At 41.4% G+C, this 27,945-nt stretch overlaps 1 protein-coding gene across 1 annotated transcript; it reads left to right on the top strand.

Moving 5' to 3' along the window:
• Nucleotides 1-132: 132 nt before the first annotated feature.
• On the top strand, nt 133-27,945 carry gas2l1 (growth arrest-specific 2 like 1). The gene is made up of 5 exons (XM_007559111.2): nt 133-1,645; nt 11,523-11,630; nt 17,660-17,756; nt 20,266-20,587; nt 22,706-27,945. Exons 1-5 carry the CDS (start codon nt 941-943, stop codon nt 24,702-24,704), a joined length of 3,231 nt encoding a protein of 1,076 aa, XP_007559173.1. The 5' UTR covers nt 133-940; the 3' UTR covers nt 24,705-27,945.

Genomic DNA, 27,945 nt, shown 5'->3' with positions numbered 1-27,945 from the left:
CCGTTGTAGTTTTCGATTAAATAAAAACCTCAAAAGATAACTGATCCAAAATGTTAAAAATGTATACAATTTAAGTCGGTTTATTTTATAATTTAACAATTATAAAATATGAACGCAGGAATCACATTTGCATTATGAAATAAGGGAATTCACGGTGATAGTTTCGCTATTTTCATTAACCTGAGTCATACTGTCTGGCCTGTAATCATCAGTCTTGAACATGACTGTAAATGAGTCAAATTATTTCTGTCCTGTTTTTGGTCAGCTGCTGGTTTCCTGACCCAATCCAGCCACTTTTTGTTCAGCGCTTACTTGGTGAACATAGGGTTAAGTTTTCCTCTTCCAGCGTTTATCCCTCATAATGGGATGTGCCTCCGAGTCGCTCCGCTGGTTTAAGCCGCAGCAGGTCAACATATTCAGCGCAAGAGGCGGTGCGACATGGGCTGAGCCTATTTGCAGGGAAATGAGCTGTGGACTGTGAGCTGCTCAGTGGTCGTGATTTCTCCCGACGAGGAGCTGGTGGGCCTCCGACAGACATGGCGACACGTGGAAGTGTGTGGCCGACAGGAACCGCCGGCCGTCGGGTGGATTAACCGGGGATCGGGGTGAGCGTCGGCGGGCGTCGGCGGACTGAACCTTTTTTTTTTTTTTCCGCTCCCACTCCTCGGAACCCTGCGATGCGCTCCGTAGAGGAAGCGGGTTTCGCAGACATCCGGAATACGCATCCATGCGCCACGGCAGCCCCGCATCCCGATATGCTCCTGACAACACAAAGCCTGGCTTCAATTAGCTTCAGTTCAGAACCGCACATGCAAATCGGCATGGGTGCGTCAAAACGGTCATTGCGCTTTGTTTTGTGGCTGAGGCTTCGGAGTGCAGTTCTGCAATGAGACAGTCGGGGATGATCAAGTAAGACTTTATTGATACATATTTCGACAATATGGCTGATCAGAGCAACATTCAGTCCGCCGCCTCCAAGAGCATCCGGCCCTTTAAATCCAGTGAAGAATACCTGTATGCCATGAAGGAGGACCTGGCTGAATGGCTGAAGACCCTCTACGACCTGGACGTCACTGCGGACACGTTCATGGATGCGCTGGAGACGGGCTGCGCCCTGTGTCGGCACGCCAACACCGTGAACCGCGCAGCGCAGGAATTCCAGTCGGAGAACCAGGAGGCTGCGAAGTCCATGAAGTTGCCGTCGAAGGATGTGGTCTTCCAGTCACGAAACGTGATCCCCGGCTCGTTCCTGGCGAGGGATAATGTCTCCAACTTCATCACCTGGTGCAGGCAGGAGCTCTGGATCAAGGACGTCCTCATGTTTGAGACCAACGACCTGGTGGAGAGATGCAACGAGAAGAATTTCATCCTGTGTCTCCTGGAGGTGGCGCGGCGGGGGTCCAAGTTTGGCATGCTTGCGCCCATGCTGATCCAGCTGGAGGAGGAGATCGAAGAGGAGATCCGGGATCAGGAGAGCCTGCGGGCCGAGGGAGCCGAGCAGGCCGAAGAGATGAGCTCACCGAGCAGGTGTTACAGTCGGAAGGAGAGCTGTCACAGTGTGGAGGATGAGGAGGAACCGGAGCCGGAGCCGTACGTCTGGCCGCAGAAGAGAGTTTTATGCGACATGCGAAACCTGGATGAACTGGTGAGTTGTTGATGAAAACATGAAGTTTCTCAACATTGTTGTTTTCTGTTGCTATACTCACTAAAGGTGGATTCAAGTAAGTTGGAGCATCATTGAAAACTTAAACCTGGAGATTAATTACACTGTTATATCATATTCTTGATGATTTATGGCTTTCAGCCACAATTCAGTTTGTCAGAAAATCATTACAATGCACAAGACCAATAAAACTAACAATTTCTAAAACAAAACCAAAAAAAATGTATGTTATGACCTACACAAGCAAAGGAAGATTGCTGACTCGACAGTTTTCCAGAACACAGCCACTGACGCCTTCCACATAGAGGACAACCACAGAAGGTCATTGATAAAGAAGCTGGCTGCTGTATCCAAGCTTTTTTAATTATTTATTTATTTTTAGAGGATTTTGAGGCAAATGTGGCATTGATTCAACAGTAGATGGACAGGAAAGAGGGCAGAGAGAGAAGGAGAAGACTTGCAGAAAATGACCCAGGGCCAGGAACTGAACTGGGGACAACCGAGTTGAGGACTGAATAAGATGTGCCTGCTCTGTTACTCAGTCGTTGCATATCCAAGCATATTGGGAAATTTAGTGGAGGGAAAAATGTGTGGTAGAATAAGCCGCACAAATAACAGGTAAGCGTGTAGTGTGCAGTTTCCACGGTGGGTCATGGTTTGGGGAATCTGCTGAACAGGTCCAATGAGGCTTTATCAAGTCTGATGTGTTCCCAGCCGTTTACCAAGACATTTTAAGGAACTTCATGCTTTCCTGATCTGAACCACACAGGTAATATTTGGATTGTTGTCAGCAGGAGAATAAGAAACACCTGAGCCGACAATTGAGACAAGCTGGAGGCTGCTATGAAAGCAACCTGGGCTTCCTGAGCACCTCAGCAGAACCGCAGGCTGAGCTCCATGCCACGCCTCATTAATGCAGTAATTCATGCAAAAGGAAGCCCAACCAGGCACTGAGTGTATGTAGTGTAAACTCAGTACATGTACATGTTTGTATTGAAAAATGTTTATATATTAGGTTTTTATTTTTCTGAGAAGCTAAATGTGCTTTTATTATCAAAACAAAATCATAAGAATCAAAATAAACCAAAGTAAACACTGTAAATTCATCATTCTATGTAATGAAGCTGAAATCTATTGTCCTCCAGAAATGAAATAGCTAAAATAAACTGACTTCTCACTGATATTCTAATTTAATGAGATGCACCTGTATGTTTGCCCCCAGGCAAACTAAACAGTGTCATAGCTGCTTTATGACCTGTGATGATTTCTCTGCTCACATGTTTAAGGGCCAAAACACATTTAATCTTTCCCCCAGGACATAAGAACATGCTTTCCCACAACAACTCTCCCTTTAGCCTTGGCTCAAAGTAAATATAATCCAGCGTATTTTGTTCCCGTATTTTAGCAGCTGTTGGGAATCCTGATTTCTCCCAGAGTAATTGCATACGAAATGTGTGCAAGTGTCTTTCTGAAAGTGTCTCTTCAAGTTTGTAGGTTTCCTGTAGTATGAGTGACTGTGCAGATATTTTTTAAAATCTTTTTCAACTAAGCGGTCAGAAAGCCCATCACCCACAGATAATTACTCTTCCTCACGAATGACTTCTAAAAAAAAGTCTCTTCTCAGTCAGCTTGGCTACCAAGAATAGTTAACATGACAACTGATGCGATAATTAGCACTCTGCAGCAGCCACCAAATGTTGTTTTACTCCAGCCTTTTTTGTCTTCTAATCCGTATTGAACTGGTTGATCTTTATTAGAAGTTGCTGGACCTCAGCAGACCAGAGCAAAGCCAATGAGGCAGAACACATGCTTTGGCTTGGCTGCAAGAATGGTGGTGGAGTTAATATTTTCATGCTGATGAGAGGAACAATGCCCGTCTTTGACAACGATGATCTGAGAGCCAACGGGGCGGCAGGAGAGGAGACGGCGGACGCCGGGCACACTCATGCTTTTCAGACAGCAGAGTGGAGCACTTTTTTTTTTTGTGACCTCTGCAGACAGAAATAGGAGGAGGATGTGCTCTGTACTTGTCTAGCATCTGAGTCCACACACTCTCGCTCATATGACTGAGGATTATACAAGCCAACGCATTTTGGGACAGAACGTTTAGAAGGAGCGCCGCTGATGCATATGCCCGTCTTTTCCTTTTCAGTCACCATCCCTCTGCCCCTGAGCGGTCACAGTGTCATGTGTCGGAGAAAGAGAGACACTCATACTGCAGAGCTTCTGACTGATATTGAAAGCATCCCTCTCGGTTATCATCTGTCTGAGAATTCAGTCCTCTTCCTCTTTGAAAACTGCATTTTAGCTGCACAAAACAGAGAGAAGTGACTAAAGTAAGCCATTTAAAACAAACAAAAAAAAAAAAACAATGAACTGTTGTTAGATAGGAGGCTGATGGATTTAAGTAGCTGAGTATTATCAAGGGTATTTTTATGTATTTAGTTGAGATATTTATTTAATCTTTACAGCTGCTATTTGTCACACTTTTGCCTGCAATTTAATTTTACTATTTTGCCTATCCACTGTAATGGTCTCATTATGTAAACCAAATGTTAAAAAAAAATACACAACTGCTCTGCCAGTCATGCACAGTCCTACTTTATTACATGCTTTTCACTTTAGATTGATGTATCAAAGATGATTCTGCAGATGGCTATGCTCCAAACCCTCAGTCTGGTTTTCATATCTTAGAGAGGACATAACAGCTAAATCATTGTTTACATCACATGCAGGACATCATGAATAATCACATGAATCCAGTTTAAATTTCAAGCAGAAAATGTGAGCTGTGCTGTTAACATGTGTGAAGCCTTTCACCCCAAGACCACTTCAGCTGCACTGACTCCCAGCAGCAAGAAGGTCCTGGGTTCAAATCCTGGCCATGCCCTTTCTGCTCGCAGTGTGCAGGCGCTTGGCGTACCAGCGTGGATTCTTCCCTGGTCCTGCAGTATTTTCCCCACAGTTCAGATAGATGTGTGATTACAAATACAGATCAGTTAATTAGTTACTTTTGTAACTAATTCTCCTCAGGTTTGTGTGCATGGTTGCTGCCCAATGATCTGTCCGGGGTGTAGTTGACCATTAAAGAAATTCAACACCCACCCAAGCAGAAGATGGGTGGATGCTCTTTAGCTATTCAGACTCTTCTACATGCTGCATCATTTCAAACGCTGGTGTGTCTGACTGTACTCTTATAAATTAACTTGTGGTTTGATAGTCAGAGTATTCCTGTTGTTTAAGATTTGGAAATAATTCAAATCTATATGATTATTCAAGAAGACTGAGAATGTTTATTGATAAAATTCAGCTTAAAATTCAGCTTCCTCTTAGTGTCTTAGTAATTACAGAGTGGTTTTTTGTTTTATAAAATAATGCAATATATGTGATTAACTCTGAAAATACCTACACAACCGTCAGATGAGTCGGTAAGCTGATGATGTGTCACATCCACTACTTGCTGGACACAGTGGGGATTAGCTGTTGACTTTTCTTGTTACACACCCTCATGTCAACATTCACCACCTCTACGTCTTCCTCTGACCTAAAGTCAGTTTATAGAGCATAAGGATGCAATGTTTTTGATTGAATTTCTTCAGTCAGCGTCATTCCTTCTGCCTGCTCACTCGTGCAAACTGGCTCATATCTTTTCCCACCTCAGGCTTCACGTTCAGCCCTTCTTTAGTTCATACGTGAGCCGTCGCTCCCTTCCCCCACCCCGTCTCTACCCCGGAGACACCAGAACGCAGAGTGTGACCGTGTGTTTTGTTGGTGTCCTTGAAGGTAGGAAAGGAATAGGCAGCTGCAGTTGGCGGGGAGGCAATCAAAAGCAGACATCTCCATCTCTCAGCGGGGACGCCTCGTGATTCAGAGAAGAGAACGAATCTGTCTTATCGGACCCTACTTGTATTAAGCTTCGGGCTCAAGCCGGGCATTCATGGAATAAAAAAAACAACAAAAAAAGGGGGTGCAGACAACAGACAGTGCGCCTAGAGAGTGGCTTCACTGTACACTCTGTTAAACCTGACTGCAGTGGATGCTACTTTGGGAGGCAGGGCTACAGTGGAGAGAGCGAGGGGGAAAGTAGGTCATCCCGCTTTACGTTGGACCACGCTCAGATGCTTTGTCGAGGGAGCGTGGCAGCCTTCAGTGTCACATGCACTCATTGTCTTTAGTGTTTTAAAGGTTTTCCTGTGCTGCAGCCGTCGCTCCTTTGCCTCCTCTCTGTGTTCAGGGAAGCAGGCCGTGGATGGAAACGGCTGACTCCTCACTTTGCATAATACCCACTTTATGCCTTTACTGGAGCGTTTGATCAGCTGATCATTTGCATGATTGCCATTCAATCAAGTGTCTGTCTGGTCAGGCTTCTTTCAGCAATTATGAGCTATCATTCAGTAGGTGTTTTCCGCAACAGCCTGATCTCAGACGGACGCTGAGCATGAATTCCCCTAACGTTTCCCATGAATATGAGTGCAGAATGCTGCTGAGCCTCTTTCGAAACATATTGGCAAACGGGTTAGACTCTGGACTGATATTTAACTTCCCGGTCTGATTGATTGCGTTGTTGTTTGATTGCAGCAGAGGTATGCACTTATAGCACTCGATGCCTTTCAGTTTCTGTTATCTCTTCTGCACCCGATGGGCCATTTGTCATGTTGTCAGAAGACAAGTATCGATTTACAGGGAATAACTTCCCTTGCCGCATCGTCCCTCTCATGCGGTGGAGCAGGTACGATTACATTTTAGCCATGCTATCTGGAGTACCTACACAAATCATGAAGCCGCGTGAAAGCCTTCTTTCAGATAAAGTAATTGTTTATCTAAAAGGCACCTCTCAGGTCTCAATAACATGATGGTTGTTAACAAAAAAGATAAGAAACAGACATAAGATTTTATACTGAAGTTTCTGATTGGATAAGAAAAGAGACCTTAGGATAGTGTGTTTACATGTAACCCCTTGAGGTGATGGTTATCATCGACTTTTGTTGGGCCAATCTTTGCTCCTGTTGTGACTTGCTTAGCTAAGCAGCTGCTGTCTGGAACCTTGATGAGAGCTGCTTCAATTTTTTTTTTGCTTAGTCAGTGAGAGTATGGATATATTTGCAGAGCCTTAAAAAAGTATTCATAACTCTTGAGCTTTTTCAACCACAAAACCTCAATGTATTAATTGGGCTTTGAAGTGATGGACTAATGCAGTGTAATACGAATGGTGAAGCATCCACGGATAAACCCAGTGGCTTAGATCTTCTCCCGTTTAGGCCACCTCCGTTACGCTTCAATGGCAAAACGAATCATTATCGCACAGAAAGGCACAAATAGCCGTGGCCTCTAAACTCATTATCAATGTGTACAATCTATTCCTCCTCCCCATGTCAGTGTTTTAACTGATCTACGTGACCCAGAGGCGTCCATCCATCTGTTTTTCTGTCACTCCTCTGCTGGTCGGGCCTGTTGCACACACACCGCACCAACTCTGTGCTTCAGCTCCATCCCTCAGGCTACAGCTTTAATATAATTAGAGAAAACATTATTGTCATTCATGCTGTAATTTTGCACCTCCCTGCACCCCATGCTGGTTACAAAGTTAATTTGTGCGCAGACCGTGTTGCATTTATGAGCTACAGGATTGGAGCAATTCTGGTTTATTGTGTGTGTTTGTGAGGGGAAGTAAAGTTAGATATGTACAATGGTGGTTCAAAAACTTTAAAATACTTTTATTCTGCCAGGCAAGTGCCCTCATCGGGTTGAATCTCTCCTCTTTCAACCCGATGAAAGAGGAGCTGTATATTTTCTACTTCTGGAAAATATACAGGCTTCAGGCTGTGGAGAGATAAACTGAAAGAAGAGTCTTGTTCTACATTTATTTAAAAAAAACCTCTTTAAATTCTCTGTTCTCTGGTTTTTAATACATCGTCCTACAAAAAGAGGGAAACTTGAAGCGGGTTGTAATGTTTGTTCTTTATCGTTTGGAGTGTAGCAGCACTTTGAGCTCTGCAGAAACCCCATAAAACGAGCCAATAAAATGAGTGGACCAGCACACCTAATGTTGATGAATGCGCTCCAGCAAACCGCCTGGTCCTGAGATGAGTCACGAGGGACAAAACTGAAAATGAGCTTCCCAGAGTGTGAGGGACTTCCAGGCAAGAACTCTGTATCAGTAAAACAGTGCTTTACAAACATATTAATACGCCGTTAATTTTTCGTAACGTTCTGGTGTATTACAACCACAAACATTTATTTTATTGGGATTTGATGACATAGACCGAAACACAAAGTAGTGCATGACAGATCAGGATCACTAGTAAATTTCCGAATGTTTTTACTTAGTCAAGGATTTCCCTCTCATTAGCCCATCCTCCCATCATCTGCGAGAAGCTTCGGATGGACTATCACATTAGATCCCAGTAAAACACGCTGGATCTTGGGTTTGTAATGTGACAAAAGGTTCAGAAGTTCAAGGGTCAGGACTACATTTGGAAAGCCCTCTAAGTGCAGACACACTTTGTACAATACCGCTTTGCTTGGCCACAATGTTATTTTAAGGCCATCTGGTAGTGTTAAATGTATAATCTATACTTGAATCAATAAAGAAAATGGATAGTAAAACCTAAACAGCTTTTTATCTCCTCCTGTCCTGTTTCCTGTGCTCTTCCCAAGGGTTCTGCCTGCCTATCTCTATCATGAAGGGGCCCTTAGAAGTTTGCAGGTCAGGAAGGAAAAAAAAATTAGGAGATTGTTGACTCACTCTGGGCAGATATGACGCGATCTGAGCAGAGGCATTTTTAAAGGAATGTTAATTATACCTGAAACAATCCGAGGACAAATGCAGAGGCTCGGCTTAAAGAGAACATCACTCGTTTCTCTTTCTGTTCTTAGGGAAAACACGTCCGTGTTGCTTATCTTAAGATAGAAACAGGAGGTTCTAAGAAAAGGGTAGTGGGGGCGTGCGATCTAATGCTCAGTCACTCTTTGCTTTTCTCTCAAACATCTGCAACTCTCGCTGAAATTGTTTCTCATCTGGGTCATCTGGGTCTGCAATTCCTCCCGTAGTTTTTCTCAGCGTTCCTGCTCACTTCCGCATGTTTCCTGCCTGACCTTTTCTCACTCCTCCCCTTCCATCTCCTTCTGCCGTCTGTGTGTGTGTGTGTGTGTGTGTGTGTGTGTGTGTGTGTGAATTTATGCTTTAGTTTCAGTATTTCTAGTCTTGTTGACACGATGAAGACATGGGAAGCTGCACACACTTCTACAATATAAACACTTAAACTGTCAAGAGTGTTTATTGATTATCATTCAGAGACGTTACTGTTCATTTTCCTGCTCTGTTCTTCATGTGTGAGTCGTGGTGCTCCTCCCTTGAAAAAAAAAAACCCATGACCTCAGTTGAGGTGAGTACTAGCTGCACAGTGAAAAAAAGGAACAGCGGGTCTGTGTGTGTGTTTGTGTCGGTTGTTATAGCAATCTTTCCATTAACTCACCGGTCGCAGTTTTTCCAAAATGGGCTGGTCATTTTATGAAGCTGAATTGTTGAAGGGGTAGCAAAGAAAGAGTAAAGTGCCCAAGCAAAACAACAACAAAAATAATAAATGGTATATACTATATAATAATTTTAACAGCTCTACGTTTTCTGTTCTGTTGTTTGATTGTTACATTCATTTCCATGACAGAAACGAGGAAATATGTAAAATGGCGTGAAAGGGGAAAAAAAACAAAAAAACAAGCACAAGGCAGCTGAGAAAACAGCTGAAAGTGATGACATTACATGTTTGTGCCACCATCCCAGAGTACAAGTACATCCAGGAAAAAAGTAGTGATAGGAATGTCTGCAGTTTGAATTTGGGTTCAAAACTTGAAGATTTATATTCCGATGTTTCCAGTGAGGAAAAAGTCATGAGAAATGTCTAAGAACAGTTAGCTTGGGATCCTAAAAAACATTTGAAGGCGCTCTTGGTGAACCAAACCTTCCTGCAACTCATCGCTGTGGTGAACAGTCACCCGTAACACCGAAATGATGCCAGTATTCACAAAGATTACATTTTTGCTCCTGTTCTGACCGTCATTATTCTGATGTTCACATACGTGCATCAGCATGTTCCTGTCACCAAGTCACACACTTCTGTATATAATCAGCTCACGCTTGTAGGTTTTCAACATTACAGTAACAAAACATCATTCTAAAGGTCTGTTTCACCACTCTGTCAATCTGTCTGCTGTTAGTTTTTCCTCACATTTTATGTGGATCTAAAGAGACGCTTCCAGCTCTGTAGCGAGGATTTTTTCAGGGATAAATGCGCCATAAATGCCTTGACTAACATCAGTATATATTTTAATCATTTTTTTAGATGTAGTATTTACTAAATATGTAAACACGGAGCTAAACCGTTTTTTAAGGCTTGTAGGAGAAATTTGTCATCCTGACTTGTTTACCTTCATGTTTTTTTTTTTTTGTTTCAGAAAATTACCTTTAAAGAATATTAACGCGCTTTGAAAAGCAAAGGAGAAACCGATTTCCATCAATTTGTGCTTCATACTTTCAATGTTTTTATTTTTTTCTGACGCTAAAATATGATGCATGAACTTCATCCTCATATTAACCTAATCGACCAGCAAAGAGACTTAAAAAAAAATGTGCAGAGTGGATGAAAGAGTGCAACAGTAGGCTGAGGCTTCGGTGCAGCAGGTGAAACGGAGAACGTAGCTGCAGGTGAGACGCAGAGTCTTAGTGCTCAGAGTCGCCCCTCTTTAATTAGCATTGGATAAAAGAAGGATGCCATTTAAAGAAAATAACAAGGTGCCACTTGCCAGAAGCAAAGTATATCCCTAAAGCCTGATGTACTTCATGAAAGGTGCTGTAAACATCTCGGCTTTAAAAGCTCGCAACCCGCAATCTTCTTCTAGCGTGTCATTTGATTATTTCAGTGCACCTCAGCCCTGTTGTCCTTGCACACTAAGTTAAGAGGCATCTACCGATCCCGTCCTCCTGTGCTTTCCGCCCTTTTGGTGCTCCACTTTCTCTACCTCCTCGTCAACAAGTGTGCACACGCCTTCGTCTGAAAGAGAGACGCCAAGGCAAACATGCGGGCCGTCCAATCCAGACAGAGCTCCGGCATGTGCAGCAGAGGGCTGATCTCACTCCGCCCTGCAGTTGTGTCTGGACTCCTGGTTGCCTAATAAGCACCCCCTTCGACCACAGCAAGGGCGCCGGCTCTCACTCCTGATTCAGATCCCAGCTGGCAACAACCGGCCTGCTTACATCATCATCATCATCATCTCCACCACCACTCAGTGCTCTGGGGTTTTGTTTTTTTTTTTCTTTTTTTAACCCTTTAGGTTCATGATGCCAAAAGCAGAGAATGTGTCATTAGCTGCTCAGAGAGAGAGAGAGAGAGAGAGAGAGAGAGAGAGAGAGAGAGAGAGTTCATTATTAAGCGCTGAAATGTGTTTTCGAGATGTTTTGTGGTGAGCTCAAAAACCGTAATTGTGTAACAGGATTAGGTGAGAGAAGCTTTTATTATGATAAGACGGCCAGGCACGGCGTTTTATCACCGAGGAGGTGCTTGGAGAGGAGATTTGGCAGGAAGATGACTCTCCAACATCCTCCAACTCCCTGGCAGCCAAGAGACTGTTCATCTCTCACACTGTGAGGGAGAGTCATTGTTATGCTGCCGCACTCTTGTCTAGCAAGTGCTTTAATCCCCAGTTACACATAATTATGACTAAAACATGACCTCCTCAAAGAACAGGAAGGCATCTCTGTCAGGCTTCCCCCTCATATATGTGTCACCTTTGTAGGTCGTCGTCATTGTTAAAATAATGTGTGTGTGTTTTTTTCCCCCCCTTTTTTCTTTTTTGTTCTCATCAGGTACGTGAAATCCTTGGCCAGTGTTCCTGTCCAGCTCAGTTTCCTATGATTAAAGTGTCGGAAGGGAAGTACAAAGTAGGAGACTCCAGTGCGCTGATCTTCATCAGGGTAGGTCTGATCTATTGGAGTTGTTGTTTATCAAACGGCGTTGTGTTTTACTTTTGCGCTTGAATGTGCAGCACATATGTAACTTTGAATTCATACTTTATTAGCTTGAGTTTCACAAGCTTTGCTAAATAGTTAGTAGATGAGCTCTTCTCTTGATATGACTCAACAGTTAAATGTTTACTTTAAAACTTGATTGAATTTCTACGATTGCACTAGGACGGATGAGCAAACTAAAACAATAAAGTGTATTCCTGCCTTTTGATGACAGACGGGTTAAAGTGATAAATGGCATCCAGTGAAGTATACATTTTTTGCAGATTTTTCCTGATTGCGTACTCATGAACGAGGCTTTTCGAATTTAATACCAAACTCACACATGTTGTAGAAATAGAAAAATAATGTTCAGATTTCAAAAGAGTTTTGTTAATTGAACTACGAACAAGTGGGCTTCGTCAAACTGAAGACTGGGGTTCAAGTCGTCCTTTATTGTACCTTCCTAACATCCTATTCCTATAAAAGAGCTACAGTAAAAAAATAAAAAATAAAAACCAAAAATTAAGTGAAAGAAAGACATACTTGGATTTTAATTTAGATCAAAGTAGACAAAGTACAGCCTCTCCATCCATGCCTAGCACTTTACATATACATAATACATATACATAAATATTTATCATCATCAGTGGTAAAATCGCAGATAAATTCAATCACTTTAACTCTATTATTCAAAATGTATTAGTCTTTTCTGTATAGAAAATGAGTGGAGTTTGACAGGATTTCAGTAACAGATTAATAACTTCATGACTGCTTTCTTTGTATTCTCTTTTGGCCCAATGAAGAATTTCATCATAATGACTGTACCGAATATTGTGCAAGATAACTTTTGTGGGTGTCTCTATTGGAGCTTTGTCTGTACACGCACTTTAATGTCGAAATAAAATAATTATTTGCAACCATAACTGAGCCTATCTGAGAGTTATGATCTCCAGAGAAAACTTGGTTAACCTCAAGTGACTTTGTTCAGTCCTGCAGAATAGCCAGAAAGGGAATGTGTTTCTTATAAAGCTTAGAGGTACATTGAGGTGTGGTGGAAGGAATAATCTTTAAAATGTCCCCATCAGGACATGGCAGTTTTATTAGTTCTTGGATGAGTTTCTGTCGCCGCACTTAACATACTGACAGATATCAGAAGTACGTCATATACTGTAGGACCGCTCTTCTTTTGCAAAAATAAAGGTGAAATCTTGAGAATGACATTGAAATTTGATTTCAAGAGTAAAGATGAAATATGAGACAAACGTTTTGTGGTTTAAGTGAAAATATTGACAATAAAGTGGAAATAAAATCTTAAAGAAATGGCAAAATCATGAAACTGCTACGTTCTCTCCAAGCAGGTTGGGTCAGCGTCGAGTCAGCATCCATCCTGACCAAGAGTTTGCATCCACCGTGTTTAAGAGAACATATTTTGTTAATAAATCCTGTTCTAAAGCGATAGCTCATTTATACATGCCGTGATTGTTGCAGGTCTTTGCTCCAGTGTTGTTTCAACTTTATTCTTGATATTTTTCTCACTTGTCCGCTCTGGCTTTCTTCTCATCCTTTTGGCTTCGTTGTTGTTACACATTTTCATCTCATTGCTTTGCCTTTTTCTCTCTCTCTCTTTCTTTCTCTCTCATTTATTTTAATTTTTTTTACTACATTTCAAATTTAATCACAAAACAAATAAACAATAAAAAAATATTTCCTTCTCATTGTTTTCCTCCAATTATCTGTCCCTAATACTTTGTCATGGTGAGATTGAGTAACTGACAGAAACTAAATGAAACGGTAAAACCGAAGCACCGATTGTAAATGCTGAAAGCTACAAACATTCTGCTGCTATATTTGGCACCGAAGAGGTTCAGTAATTGCGTGGAACCGTATGGTGCCATATGGCATCGTGTGTTGTTCCAAGGGTTATGAAGCAACAGATACTGTGTAAAACTCAGCTGCTTGGTTAATCCAGACCACTTTAAAGTGCTTTCATGTAACGGCTCTGTGATTTCTTTGTCTTGTGAGAGTTTTTACAAGCTGCGTTTCTCTGGCCCACACCCAGGAAGCAACCTTTTCTATGCAGACGCAAATAGAGCGTTAGGTAATTTCCTGCGCTCTCCTTATCTTGGCTGAAGCTGCCGGACTGTTGTCATGTTTCTCCCAGTTTGGGAGTTGATACGTACCCTCACCGTTCCTCTGGGCATATTACAGGAAGGCCAGTTCAGAAGAGATCGATTTGGTCTCTCCTGCCTCAGCTGCACCGGAGCCAGATTAATGGACTCTTTGGATGGTTTTCCAGTTTCCATGTAGTTAAATTACACCATCAGACTCTTTGGCTGCAAGGTCTAGCATTATTTGTCATTTCTGGTGGCACCATTTGGTCTTTGCCTTCGATATAATATCCAATGGGTTGTAATGTATTTTACCTACTATAGTCTATTTTGAATTACAGTATGCAACTCTTAACACAAACATCTGTATGAAAGTAGTTAGAGCATAAACAGTAGATTCAGTTTTACCCTTTGAATTTATAAAGATGCAGTAATCTGTACCAGTATTATTAGATCTAATTTGGACTTTCTTCTTCTGCTGATAACATACATAAATGCTGAGATCATTTAAAATGTTGGCAAAATGAGGCAAATTTGTAGTTTTTTGTTTCAGTGTGTAATTATGTCCATGTGATGGATTTGTTTTGCCTATATCAGTCCAAGATGTTTTGCATAAAACCTTTAAAATAAATCCCGAATCACAGAAAATACACACAGGTTTCAAAGAACATCTACAGGTGAAAGTCGATATTTATATAACTCACATAAAAAAGAAACTTTTCCACATAACGCTTTTACTACTTTTGTACAACAATTAGTGTGTTTCAGTAAAGGTTGTTTCTATTCATGTCTTGAAATGTTGCTGGTAAAGCTCATTTCATCAGAATTAAACTGGTTTGAAAATTCCCTGTCCTCTATGCTGCTTGTCTCTTTCCCTTTCAAACATTTAGTCTCCTTTTAGACAGCAGTTTACCTTAGGAGTTGCAGAGAGTAAAAACCCTTGATGAGTGACTTTCATTTTGACTAAGATGATTTAAAAAAAAAAATGTCATAAAGAGAGGATTTTCCATCCTTTTTCTTTCATGCCGACATCATGTATGTTTGAATAAAGATCCAGAATTTGATGCAGCATAGGTTCATTTTTAAGCGTTTTTTTTTTTTCCACCAAAGTAAGGCAATCATTTGTGAGTGTTTAAGAACAAACCAGCTGAACAGTGTGATTTTACCATAAAATAAGAGGAAAATCCAATTCCTCCCTGTATTTCCTGACATCTTATCACTCATAAGTTGCCCTGTGAACTGCTCTTTTTAGTGTTTGTCTCTTTAAGAAGTCCTTTCAGTTCAAGAGTCATACTTGAGACGGTGTTGGGGTTTGTGATTGTTTTCATGTCTCGGAGCCTCTGACTTGTCAGACTGGCTCTCTTCATGCTGTTTCCTCCTTCTGCTGATTCATCGCTGGGGATGACAGTGAATATGCACTCGCCTAAGCAGCTCCAAGTGCACCCAACACACTTCCTTTATTCCTCTCCTGTGATTTAAAAGCAGCCTACAGACTCCTATTCAGCTACTAAAGCTGTGACAAGGATCTCACACTGAAGCGGGATGAAGTCATGAAAGCAAACATCACCCTGTGAGCGGAGGGGTGGTGGGTAATGGGATGTTTTTGTCCTTAGGGTGTGGGTTACTTTTCAGTGGGAGGAGAGGCTCCAGACATTGAGAACAACAGCTGAAATGAACCACGAGTTTAATATCGGGACAGTGGCTGAACACGCCTCAGCAAAGCAGACAAGAAGCCTCTCTGTTCGCTGTTCCCATAGAAACAGGGATTGTGTCTCTGTGGTCTTAAAAAAGCCCGTGAAACCCCTCACCCCGCTCATCTGTCTGTAAAACAGGCAGCTGAGACGCAGTTTTGAAGTGGAACATGGTTCCTTCACAAGCAGTCAGCCGGGGGGGGGGAACTCCTCAGTGATGCTGATGCATCATGGATGTATAATGATCAGAGGGAGAAAGTCGTTACCTGAGGAGACAAGTGAAGCGCAGTGATGATGAATGAAGGAATTAATACAGTTTAAACTTATTCACATTTTCTTATATTACAAACCCACACTCCAAAGTGTTAAGTATTTTGTTTCTGCATATCTTGCATTATCATCATCATCTTTGTAAAAAAAAATAAAATAAAATAAAAAAGCCCAAAATCAGTCAGATTGGATGAAGAGTGTCTCTAAACTTTAACTTTTAAGTCTTGTCACAGGTATTATGTTGAATGGAAACACAGGGGCCTGTACGTTCATCTTTTGTTTTGTTTTTTTTTTTAACTCTGTTGCTCCTGACGTATGTTTAGGTTGATCCTTACTGTTATTTTCCCATCAGGACAAGGGAATTCACTACGGTTCTCTAACCAAACTCTGATGCCTGACAGGTTTTTTTTTCTGACTCTGTTTACGAATTAAGTGACTTGTTAGAGCAATTAGCTGGTCTGAATTTTCCTTAGGGTTAATAATAATAATAAAATCGTAAAAACCAATAAAAGATAAAAGATTTTCCTCCAACTTCTCAATTATGCTTCTTTAGGTTGGATTGCCACTTAAATTCCCAATGAAACACATTCAATTTTTGTTGGTGATGTCAATTCTGGAAAGGTTAAAGGTGTATAAATACTTTTGGAAGGTCTGGCCTCTTTTATTATTTTATCATTTACTACTACTTCTCTGTTAATGATTAATTCATCCACAGCACAGTGACTTAGTCTCCTGCAAAATGACAACAATGTTAAAGGCTTTTCATATTTGCTCTTCTTCACTGAAGCCGTAGCTTGCATTCCCAGCTGCTGGTACCGTTATCACAGCCACTCACTGTGATAAAATGACAACAAACAAGTTATATTCAAACATAAAACAAATATGCATGAGTGAGAAAGAACGCAAATCTTCTTTAGCTGATGTCCGACGGCAGAGACGCTTAAAACATGATGGCGTGTTTCGGACCACGTGTAACTGGCTTTGCGCTGCTGGCTCGTGGTGGTGGTCACACAGCATCACACAGACAGTAAACCTGTTACTGGCAGGAGGTCAAAGCAGTGGTGAGCAAGCAGTTTATAGCCACTGCTTTGATAGAGATAAGCAGATGAGCTGTTTTGATGGATTTCATGTAGAAGGGCACCGAGGCAGAGCAAACAAAGTCACAGAAGTCAGACTGTAGAGTTCATCCGTTGTCGGCCTTCTCTTTTTGACCACAGTCATGCTGATAAGATGCAGAGCCACATGGGTGAATGCAAATTAAATAAACTCTGTGCCAGCTCACTCAGATTTGACAGTATGGATTGCCTTGGATGCCCTCGCATTCAGTGGAGGGGGCAACCTTTGAAACATGTGGCAGACAGACTGTGTTACACAACCCGGGGGAGCGGCGGGCTGCATCCACAGAGCTGTCACATCAAGGGAAGTGCGCAGCTTCAACGAAGGCGGCCTCTGCCTGGAGGGAGAGAGGCTTCTCGGCCTGATGTTGTGGGTGTGTGCTAAAAAGCGCGTAAGGGAGGGGAAAGTGACACACACCCCAAACCCTCCTCTCTGAGCTTATCCCGATTCCCCCTTTTTCTAATTGCTCCTGAAAAACAAAATCTCTGTTGGGGAGACAAGCAGACAGCAGAAGAAACTTAATACAGTGCAAAATCATCCTGTAGAAATCCCAAATGGAGAATATGCCTTTTTTTTTTTTTTTTTTTTACTATGCAGGAAGGAGTGGAGGGGAAGTGAGAGGAAGGGGGGAATCCAGACTTTATGTAACGCTGAGATTCCGCCTCCCTGCCTTCAACAAGCAGCCCCGGCTTGTAAAATTTCCATATCAATGGAGTTTTTGTGTTCAATCAGGTTTATTTGAGTTTGAATGTGCATGTCTTTTCCATTCCCTTCATCTATTGAAGCCTTGTTTTCTCTTCCCGTCCCTAAGGTCCTCCGGACTCATGTGATGGTTCGTGTCGGAGGGGGTTGGGACACGTTGGAGCACTATTTGGACAAGCACGATCCGTGTCGCTGCGCTGCGTTCGGTGAGGTCACTTCCTGCTCTCCTTTTGGCCCTTACAAAACAATTTTATTGTTTATGTGTGGCATCATTAGTAAAACTTGTGAGGTTGTAGGCCTAACTGTAAAATGCCAGAGATGCCGGACAAACTTTTTTCATCGCATTAATCCCACTGTTTCAGCTTTTCTGACTCAGACACCTGAGTTCGTTTAACCGGTCTGCATCACAGTGAACCTCGTCTGCAATTACATCCCGATTAAAAAAAAACAACAAAAAAAAAAAACAACATGTAGGTTTTGGGAAATGCTACAAAACTGCCATTTAAAATGTGCAGTCACTCTACTGCCCACACTAACCTTTAATGCACATGTGCAACGTGAGTCATGCCAACCCTATCATTCACCAGCGTTTTTCACCACAAAGCACACAAGGTTTTAAAGCAGCCTTTAGAAGTCTTAGAAGTAAAATAATAAAGGTTTTTCTAAGTTTCTAGTTTACTAGTTGCACAACAAAACTACTCTGACAAATGGTAAAACTGTGAAATACTTTAGATGTTCGAGAATACACAGAGAAAAACTTGAATAAAACATGTTGGAAAAGCCTGTAAATAACAGAGTGTTTTATTACAGAAACTGAAACTTCTGACTTTATTTTGAATAAATGTATTTAGTAAAGGGGGGAAGGGGAGTCCATTACAATAAATACTGACAAATTTATTGATGCCAAAATTGTTTTTATTTCTTACACTCCCTTTGAAATAAATGTAACTACATCCTTTTTTTATATTGAAACTTTATTTATTTATTTGTTTTTTTAAAGTTGCTCGAGTCCCTACACACGTCTGATTTGTAATCCTGAACGTTTTGTGACCCTGGGGGATAAATATGGCCTGTTTCTCTCTGCCTCTGGTCCATTCGATTGGGCCATATTTATCTTGCCACCACGCGAAGTGAAAAGGATGGTACGAGAGATAAAAACTGTAGTTTTCAGAGAACCTCTGATAGCTGCGGCGTCCTGCAGTCACCAAGCCTCTGTAGCAACCAGAGGTTTACATACACTAAATAAATAGACTCATACACATTTTGTTACACTGCCTGAAGTTAAACTTCTCTTGTTTTAGGTTAGTTAGAGTTACCAGAGTTATTCCTATCAGCTAAATGATCCAGTAGTTACAGAGAGAGGAATAACGAGAGCTAAATGCATCACTGGAGAATTTAGCAAATAGAGATAATTTTGGTATTTCTATCTTACCTAAAGCAAGACAAGTTTGGTCTGTTTTCACTTCAGACTGAGAAAAAAAAAAGTTGTGTATTTTTATTTGATGTACGCAAAATGTATGTATATAGAAGTTGGTTATTGTTGGTTGAAACATTTTAGTTTGTTCTGGTGACCAAATTTTAAACCAAATTTGTTGGACTCTGCAAAACGTATATCTTTTAAAATTCATCAAAATCAGTAGACTCAAACTCAATCTTCAATCTTTCTTCATAGCCATCTCAGTCCTCAGATATAAAATCAGTAGAAAAGCTGAGGATTGAGCTGAAGAGAAGAGAGCGTAAGCAGTAACCCAGCACTGTTGTTGATACAGCGAAACAATACCCAAAGTCACTCCTAAAAGGCCAGTTTCCTGCATGTTTTGAATGTTTCTCTCATGCATCACACCTAAATCAAATGTATGGTTTTTTTGTTGTTTTACAGCTGACTACAGCAGATCTTGACATCTTACAAAGAAACTAGTTCAGCTATTTGAATCAGCAAAGAATAATCGTCAAAGAGCTCCGATCTTTTAAAATGTGGCCAGCACTCCAAAAGCTCCAGAAGGGCTGGAAATGTTTTGTAACGCTGCAGGATGCACATAATAAAACAACTCATCAACTAATTAGGACACCGGTAAACAAGTCCGAAAAGAAAAATAACAGGTATGGGTTTGCCACTCTGAGAGAATTTGCACTGGAATACAGTGAAATACGTCACTTGCCTGTGAAAAGGACCTGCATTTATAAGATCCAAGTAATTTTAGAAAAACCTATAAGTGAAACTGAGAATGCAGAAAAAGCATAAAAAAATGCAGGGTCATTTGTTTCCAACAGTTTATATACATTATTTTGTGGTTATAACATTTTAACCATGCAGTATTACAGTTTGTTCTTTTAAACTTCTTACTTGTCATAATTATAAAATGTTACTTGAGGCAGTCAATTGCAAAGTATGTACACAACACTGCTGAGTGAGGCCTACCATCTTAAGCCAAAACGCTGCTAAAGAGTCAAAGGATCAGTATCTCTGTAGCTGACACCGACTGCTATGCCTTTAACCACAAGAAGCAAAGGAAAGATCGTTTGTCCTGCTATCTTGTTGGACTTGTCAAACTGCTTTTACTGACTAGTTTATCAGCAGCTGTGTCAAACAGCAACTTCATTTCATCAGCTTTTTCTCGGGTCTCGATGTGATGTGGTACATTTCCCGACCACAGACTTAATCGTACAAGCTGTTGGTCACTGTTGGCTAAACGTTTAATGTGTCTTCCCACTCAGCTCACCGCTACCACCAGGCTAAAGCAAGTGGTCAAAGCCAGGGAGCCCAGAGCAAGTCCTCCAGTGCCCACTCCTCCCGCTCCACCAGCCCAGGTCCACACTGGAGGAACGAGGGCATTTCGACTTACAAACCCAATGACAGGCGCTCCTTGGAGCCTCTCTCTGCTCCAAGCGTATCCTCTTCCTCCTCCTCTTCCTCCACACGACCTGGTCGATCCCAGAACCCCTCTGTCCGTACGGAGGTGGACGCCGCCGGAGCTCGAACTCTGCTCCCTAAGCCGCAAAGAGATCGCTCGGAGCCGCGCCACTTTAATCCTCTCAGGTGAGCGTCTTCACCGCTGTGCAGGTGTGCAGATAAGTCCGATACGGGGTCTTACAGGTGTCCTCACTGAGCATGCTCAGCTTCTGCTGCCCACTCTGTGCTGTACACAGATGGGCACACAGGCGCGCAGAGAGCGAGGCTTACACACAGTGAATAAACATGCCAGGAAACCACAGATTAGACCAGAGCAGATTTATCTAATCTCAGGTGACATTGCGTTGATAAATCCGCCCCTGCATCACCCTGCAGCTCCCTCTTGTGGATAGAAGGTAGACAACATTTTGTAAAATTAACTTCACTTTTTTCCCTCCCCTCCACTTTCATTCATATAATTATCATAGGGACAACATGATGGGATGGTGAATTTTTCTTTTTTTTTTTTCATGGTAGACAGAAACCACGTTCTCTGATGTGCTGTACTTCCCTCTTAGCAAAAATACTGATCATAAACTTCAGATTATTATACATAGTTGAATAGATTGTAAAGACAATAAGATAAAGAAAATTGGATTGGTCTTTCCCAGTAAACCAAATTTAACCGTGTCATAGATTTGGATAGTTAGTAGATGACCATCGCTCCAAGCCTGTGTGTGGCTCATCTGTCTTCTTTTAGAAAGTGTAGGCTTCAGTCACTGCAGCAAGGGATTCAATTAACTCTCCATAGATGAGGGAGATCCTCTTTTGACAATATTTGACAGATTCAAATTCAAATGCAGTCAAATTTGATTTTGGTAATAAAAAAAAAAAAAGCTGTGAAATTCAGTTGTCAATGCAAAGTGTTAAAAAAAAGTTTTCCATCTAAGAAAATCTGAGTCATTGACTTTACAGAAGTCTCTCCTTGGAAAATATGTGAGGACAGAGGAGGATGGATTGCACTTTGCTGCATTTTCAAATACTTTTGCAAACAATTATGATTATGATGTCTCATAGTCACCTCTGTTTAAGAATGTTATTCGCCAACGCAGAGTATCAGCATGGTAGTTTGATCAAATCAATGCCAGTGCTAGCATGCACTTTGTTTTGATACTACTTGTTGATAATTCTACTCACATCTTTTTTTTCAATTATTGAATGTATAAAACTATACAGTCTCTTTTTCACTGGGAATGTCATCATAAAAGGTGACAAACACTTAGATCGATAGGGAAAACTCTATTGTTTGATCACTGCTCTCTGTTTCAAGCCCTGCACATGAAAACAGTGTCTGATTTTTATAAACTGGCTCCCTAGGTATCAGGGAGCCACTTTGAGTTGAGTTTAGTCAGCATTGGACGGTACAGTGCAACTGCACAGTTGCACTTTTCAATCAATTTAAATAACACCACCTCTGTTCAATCAGGTCTGTGTGTGTCTATCTTAGTTTCTCCTCCAAAGAATGTGAGTAGTAAGCTGATAAACCCGACGGTCCTCTAGGTATGTGACAACAAAGTGGCTTCTGTTTGTAGAAAGGCCAGTGGTATGCGTTAGGCTCGAAAATCTGTGAGACTCCTAATCCTGCCCCCAGAGGCTCTCATCTTCCTTGTAATCCCCCCTCGCTGCCACTGCTCTGTGTTGCAAGACACACATGAGCCTGCCGTCAGATAAACTGTGTGCAGTGCAGCTTGATGCACGCCACATCATAAAGTGAAGGGGGAAAATAAGACATATTGGTGGCAGAAGTTTCATGTTTTTTTCACGAATATTGAAATACAGTGCCTTACAAAAGTCTTCACAACCCTTGAACTCTTTAGAAAATTTGTCATGAGACGACCACAAATTTCACTGTAAGAACTTTAGATTTTTATGACTGAGCAACACAAACTTTACAATGAATTTCAAGTGAAAAGAATTTGAAACATGATTACTTTTACACATGCAAATCTCAAAAGTTTGGCACTTCAATCTCAAGATTTGAACATATTTGATCAGTATGTGTTCAGTTATGGCACTTTACAATCTATTTTACTATCAGTAAAATACATTGTCCAATAACCCTACAAAGAGATTATTGGTTGTAGGGCATCACAATGAGAAGTTGCATGTGAGGCACTGTGTAAGCAAATGACTGAATGTTAAGATAGAAATGTAATGGACTTTAGGTGTTACTTTATTTTTAATCACTGTCTGCTATGCATGCAGGAATAAAGAAACATTGACAAGACGTCTCTCCGGAGATAGTGACTCCTCTACAGCCTCCTCTAAAGGAGGAGGGGGAGGCGGGCGGCAGTCACTCGGTGGCCCTTCACGGCGCTCTGGTGAACAAGTGGTACTGCTTGTCAACCGCAAGGAAGGAAAGCACATGATTGAGAGAGCAGGAGCAGGCAGTCAAACCCCATCCACACGTTCCTCAACACCGCGTGCACGCAGCCAGTCGCGGGAGCGTTCCTCGCTTCCGCCTGCACTAAAACCCAACCCACCAACAGGATCTTCTGATGGTACACGGACGTCTCGGATGGACAGAGGGCGCTCTGTTGGAAATGATGGTCCGAGGAGGCTCCATGTTCCTCGTTCTCACAGCCAGAGTAAGTTAACAAGCAGCACCTTGTCAAGTGATGGCAGCCCTGCACACTGTTCCTCTCCTCGGACTTCCCAGCGCCCACCTCCAGAAAGACAAGCAGATCTGCCTAAACAGGTAGCCCCGTCCTCTCCCAGGGGGGTTGCTGCTTTCAGTAAGAAGCAGCCATTCTCATGCAACAACTCGCCAGTCAAAGGAGTCCAAAGCATCAACAGCAGCCCTGTCAAGAAGACTGTCACTACTCCCAGACCCCAAGTGCCCCACTCACCATCCACAGGTAAAGGCAAGCTACTACCCCCTGTCACCTCCGGAGGGCGACGTCCACCACACTCATCTCCTCGTAACTCTAACAACTGTGCTACCCGCTCCCCTCGACTCTCACAGGCTCCTCGATCAGCTGTGCGAGGCCAGCCTAAGAACATTTCTCACATGGAGAACCAGGAGGCTGGAGAGGACGGGCCTGGGTTAGGATACCAAACGCTGCCGCCATTTGACCCTCAGAAAGAACAGGACCTCTATCGCAGCTTCGAGGCTGAGTTTCTGGCCAATTCTCAGCAGGTCAAGGGGAATTTTACTGGTAAGGCTGTAGGAAGAGCAACGCCGCAGGCAGCACATGCACTCACTGAGCCTGCTCTGTCTGATTCTGCTTCTTCTTCCTCTAACTCCTCCACTTCTTCCCTAAATGTGGGTGCAAAGATCGGAAGCCTACCTTACCTCAAGCAATCCAAGAGGACTAACCTCCAACACTTCCCACCAGAGGACCCTTTAAATATACTTTATGGACAAAATCTTGGTGAACTTGATGGTTTGGGTCACACAGAGCGTGAACACTGGGGGGACTGGAAAGGGGGTCTCAAGAAACTCCCCGCAATTTCTAGCTTAGAAGAGAAAAGGGAAGCTCCAGCTTCTTTGCCTGGCATTAGAGATACCAAGTCCGATGAGCTAATGAACCATATCCCCTCCCAACCTGCTATAGACAGCAGGAATATGAATGGAGAACATGGGTGTTCTCCTACAGGTGGGATCTCAGGTCAAAGATGTCCACTTGACTTGAGCTCAGTGACAGAAGGAGACATTCCCCTAGAAAATCACCTGCCTAATCTACCATATGATCTTGAAAATGGTGGCAATAGTGATAACCTCCTGCCTCCAGAGGGTCGTCTATCACCTGTACCCCTTGCACCATCTGAGGACTGCTCTTTCCAGGATTCCTCAAGTGAAAACTCCTCAATGTCCTTTAGCTTGAGTGAATCCCGCTCCGGGTCTCCTCCAACATCCTTAAAAATAACCAATGGGGAAAATGGACAAAGCAATGAAGTCCCGATCTCCGAGCACAAACCGGGTGTAAAGTTAAGGCCTCGTACTGACGACAGGCTGCAGAACACGCCCTCACGAATCCCCACACCTGTCAGACACAAAAATGTTCACACTAACAAAACTCTGTCCCCTTGCAATACGCCGCCACTGTCACGTAAGACCGCCCATCCTGCTTCATGCAAGAACTTGCACCAGAACTTCACAGACATGATCCATCCTCAGTCTCACTCTCCAGCTGTAGGCAACAAAGACTGCTCCTACGCTGCACAGGGAAGCCTAGACACTGAAGCTATAGCACAAAACTGACTGCTGCAGCAGGCTCTTTGACTACTGTGTAATTGAAAAAAAGACTTACTTTTGGGCTTTAATCTATTGTCACTGCATGTTAAACAACTTTTCATTAAGATTTTTTTTTTAAAGACGCACCGATAAAAGAATTGTGGCTGATGTCTGATTTCTGAATTTTAGAAAGCTTTGACCTGCCAATATTAATTTTTGTTTATTATAAGAAGTTGGTATTTCAAGAGCTCTAAAAAGTAATGTTAAAAATATAGCAGTTGCTGTAAAACAGGGTTTTATTAATGTAAAACACACATTTTAACAAGCTAATGTAGGTTTTAGTATCATTAGTAACATTGTTAGTGTAGACTGTAGATGCTAACACTAACTTGAGTATTTCCTAAAGGCAGGCATCATTTCTAGAACCGACATTTTCCATGGCAGACAGAGGTTAAAAACTCAAACGTGTGAAAATGAGCTGCTTTACTATTTGATGTTTAGCCTTCCTAATATCTACTGACTTAAGGTCTGAGTAGTTTTTTCTTTTTGCCAATATGCCAAAAGATCCTCAAGCCAGACATCCTGATGCGGAAGACTCGTTTCTGTAATTTAGTCTTTTTGCACAAAATGACCCAAACTTCAAAATTTCAAAATGAGCGATATGGTCAGCAACTGCCAAGGTCTAGTTTTTGGGAATAGCATTAGCAACCAACATGGCTCTGTAGGAAATGGTTTTGTAAATTATTTTACGTTTGAGTCCTCTATAGTCAGTAACTTTAGCTCTAGCCCTACGGTTTAACTCGGGTTATTAATGCTTTTAGTGCCTATAGTTCGATAACCTTTCTGAGTTCACCCTGGCTGGTCAAGCTGTAAATCATCTGATTTCGGTCACTAACGTGTTTCTTGGCGTATCTCCATTGTTTTCCTGTTGGGGTCCATTTTGCTTTTTTTGCACTCAAGCCAAATTCTTTATTACCAAAGAAATGGTCTTTATTTTTATTATGACATTGTTTGCATGGGGCTGTTTTTGCCAATCATAGTGTTTTTTTTTTTTCTCTCTCTCCTAGCTGCACACATTCTCACAGTTGACATCCAGAAATAGAAAGAACATATGTGCTGCCATGTGCCGCACCACAGGGCATGGTTAAGTGGCACGTATTTAAAGCTTCAGCTTTATAAAACTGCACTAAGACTAAACCAGTGGTCAAATGGACCTTTTTCTGTTGCAGTTGGTCATCGTCTCTCAGTTTACTTTAGTAGTCAGAATACTGGTACTAAAGATGTAGGATTCTGCACATTGCTGATGTTAATATAAGGTTTAGTAGATAAATACATACATTTTACTCATTGTGTAACGTGCATACTCAACAACATAGATTCAGCTGACCTCGTGATGCATAAGTTGTCAACTAATGTCTGTACAGCAGTCAATCATCGTAGTCAAGGTTAATAATATTTATTTAATTCTCAATTTGTGTCCAATTTGGTTATTTTAATGCAGAATATGCTTTTAATTTATACTTTTAAATGGATGAATTATGAAAAATATAAAGAGATTTGAGTTAAGTGCGTCATTGTCACTGAAATGGAAAAGTTGAGAGCTCCTTCTTTGACCAAACAGCACTCTGGTGTTCAGCGTTTAATATGTGTGAGCAGCAGGAATCGCACGCTGACGAGAATGAATGTGTAAATACATGGTGGGTGAGTGTTTTTGTAAATACAAGGCATGGAATATACAGTTTTGATGTACATACATTGCTGTAATAAGGCGCATCATGCCTTAGCTATGCAATTCATATATGGTGTTGGAAAATGCCTTGACAACTCCCTTTGCCTTAAATGTTTTGTCATGAATTTATTTTTGAATGTTTTTGTAGCTTGAATTCGGTAACACTACATTACCATAATTTACTGTTTATTGTGAAATAAATTGAAAGTATTTAATGTGAATGTTTTTTTTTTAATTGAAGAACATTGGCTACTTTAATTGTACATTAAATTTGATGTAAAGTTACACTCCATGGGAAATCCTAACATATTCCATCCTGACTGTGGTGGCAATTAAACAAACTGGTGGTGACATCTAGTGGCTAAAAAAGACATTTGTTGTATTTTTTTCCCCTACACAGGTTTATATTGTCCATGATCTGGCGCTGATTAGAACCAGTAACAATAGAATGACCCAATGGAAACAAATGGATGAAGCAAGGCGCTAACTTGAGTGTCTGCAAAGGGCTTGAATAATTGATGGTGTAACTGGATATGGAGGTTTTCTTTTGTTTTCAAGCTGCTGTTGCATCAATACAGGACACCAGACTCCAGAAACAACTACAGTACTGTTTTATGTAATCGAGAGGTGCAAATTTTGTAAAATGAATTTGAAAGTATAAAAGTTTTTGCTGAGACTTCAAAACATCTTATATTGAGGGTTTTAGTGTGAATAATGTGGAATATATGCATGTTTTTGCAGCACACTGTAAGTGAATGGGTTAAAAAGAAAGTGTAGAGATTGTGTGCATGTATGTACTGTATGTACATATGGTATGGTAATATGTATAGAGTTGGAGTAAAGAAGGAAAAGATGTTGATCTAATTTATTTATTTATGGCGTCAGCTCTGACTGGGCTCAGATGACCTCTGTGTCCAGTGGACTGAAGGTGAACGGGGTTTGGAGAATCCAGCAATGTGAGGAAATCTGTTGAAATATTGCCACCTATGAAAATGGAACAACCCTTTTAAAAATGTATATTTGGCTAAGTTTTGAACTTTTGAAGATGCACATAGCCTTAAATAATTTAGCCTGCGTCTGTCTTGTTGGAGCCATAGGTTTTTACTTGTATAAATTTATTGTTACCTTTGTTTTAATTTGTTGAATTTCAAATTTGTTTTGATGCATTTAAATATCAATTTTACTGGTAGTCTAAACCTACCAGCTACATAAGCTGTGACATCAAGAAAGCATGGAAAAATTGTTGACATTCATAAAACTTATTTAAATTTAAAAAGCCTGCTTTTTGTGCACACCATTTTAAAATGTCATGAGACTCTGAGACTCTCACTTGTCTTTAATCTAAATCGGTGAAATTTGAATGTTTGTGATGTAATGCCATTTTACCAAAAAAAATAAATAAAAAATGAAGAAAGATATACAGATTGCTTGATCTTGTGTACTATGTAAGTATACAAAAGCGATACTGAAAAAAGTTTTTTTTTCTAATTCTTAAAATGCTTTCAAGTTGTTCTTGTAATAAACACTTTTCTTCTGAAA

This window comes from Poecilia formosa, unplaced genomic scaffold (genome assembly GCF_000485575.1).
Source record: "Poecilia formosa unplaced genomic scaffold, Poecilia_formosa-5.1.2 Scaffold103, whole genome shotgun sequence".
NCBI classification, from domain to species: domain Eukaryota; kingdom Metazoa; phylum Chordata; class Actinopteri; order Cyprinodontiformes; family Poeciliidae; genus Poecilia; species Poecilia formosa.
This window is presented reverse-complemented; position numbering and strand designations above follow the sequence as displayed.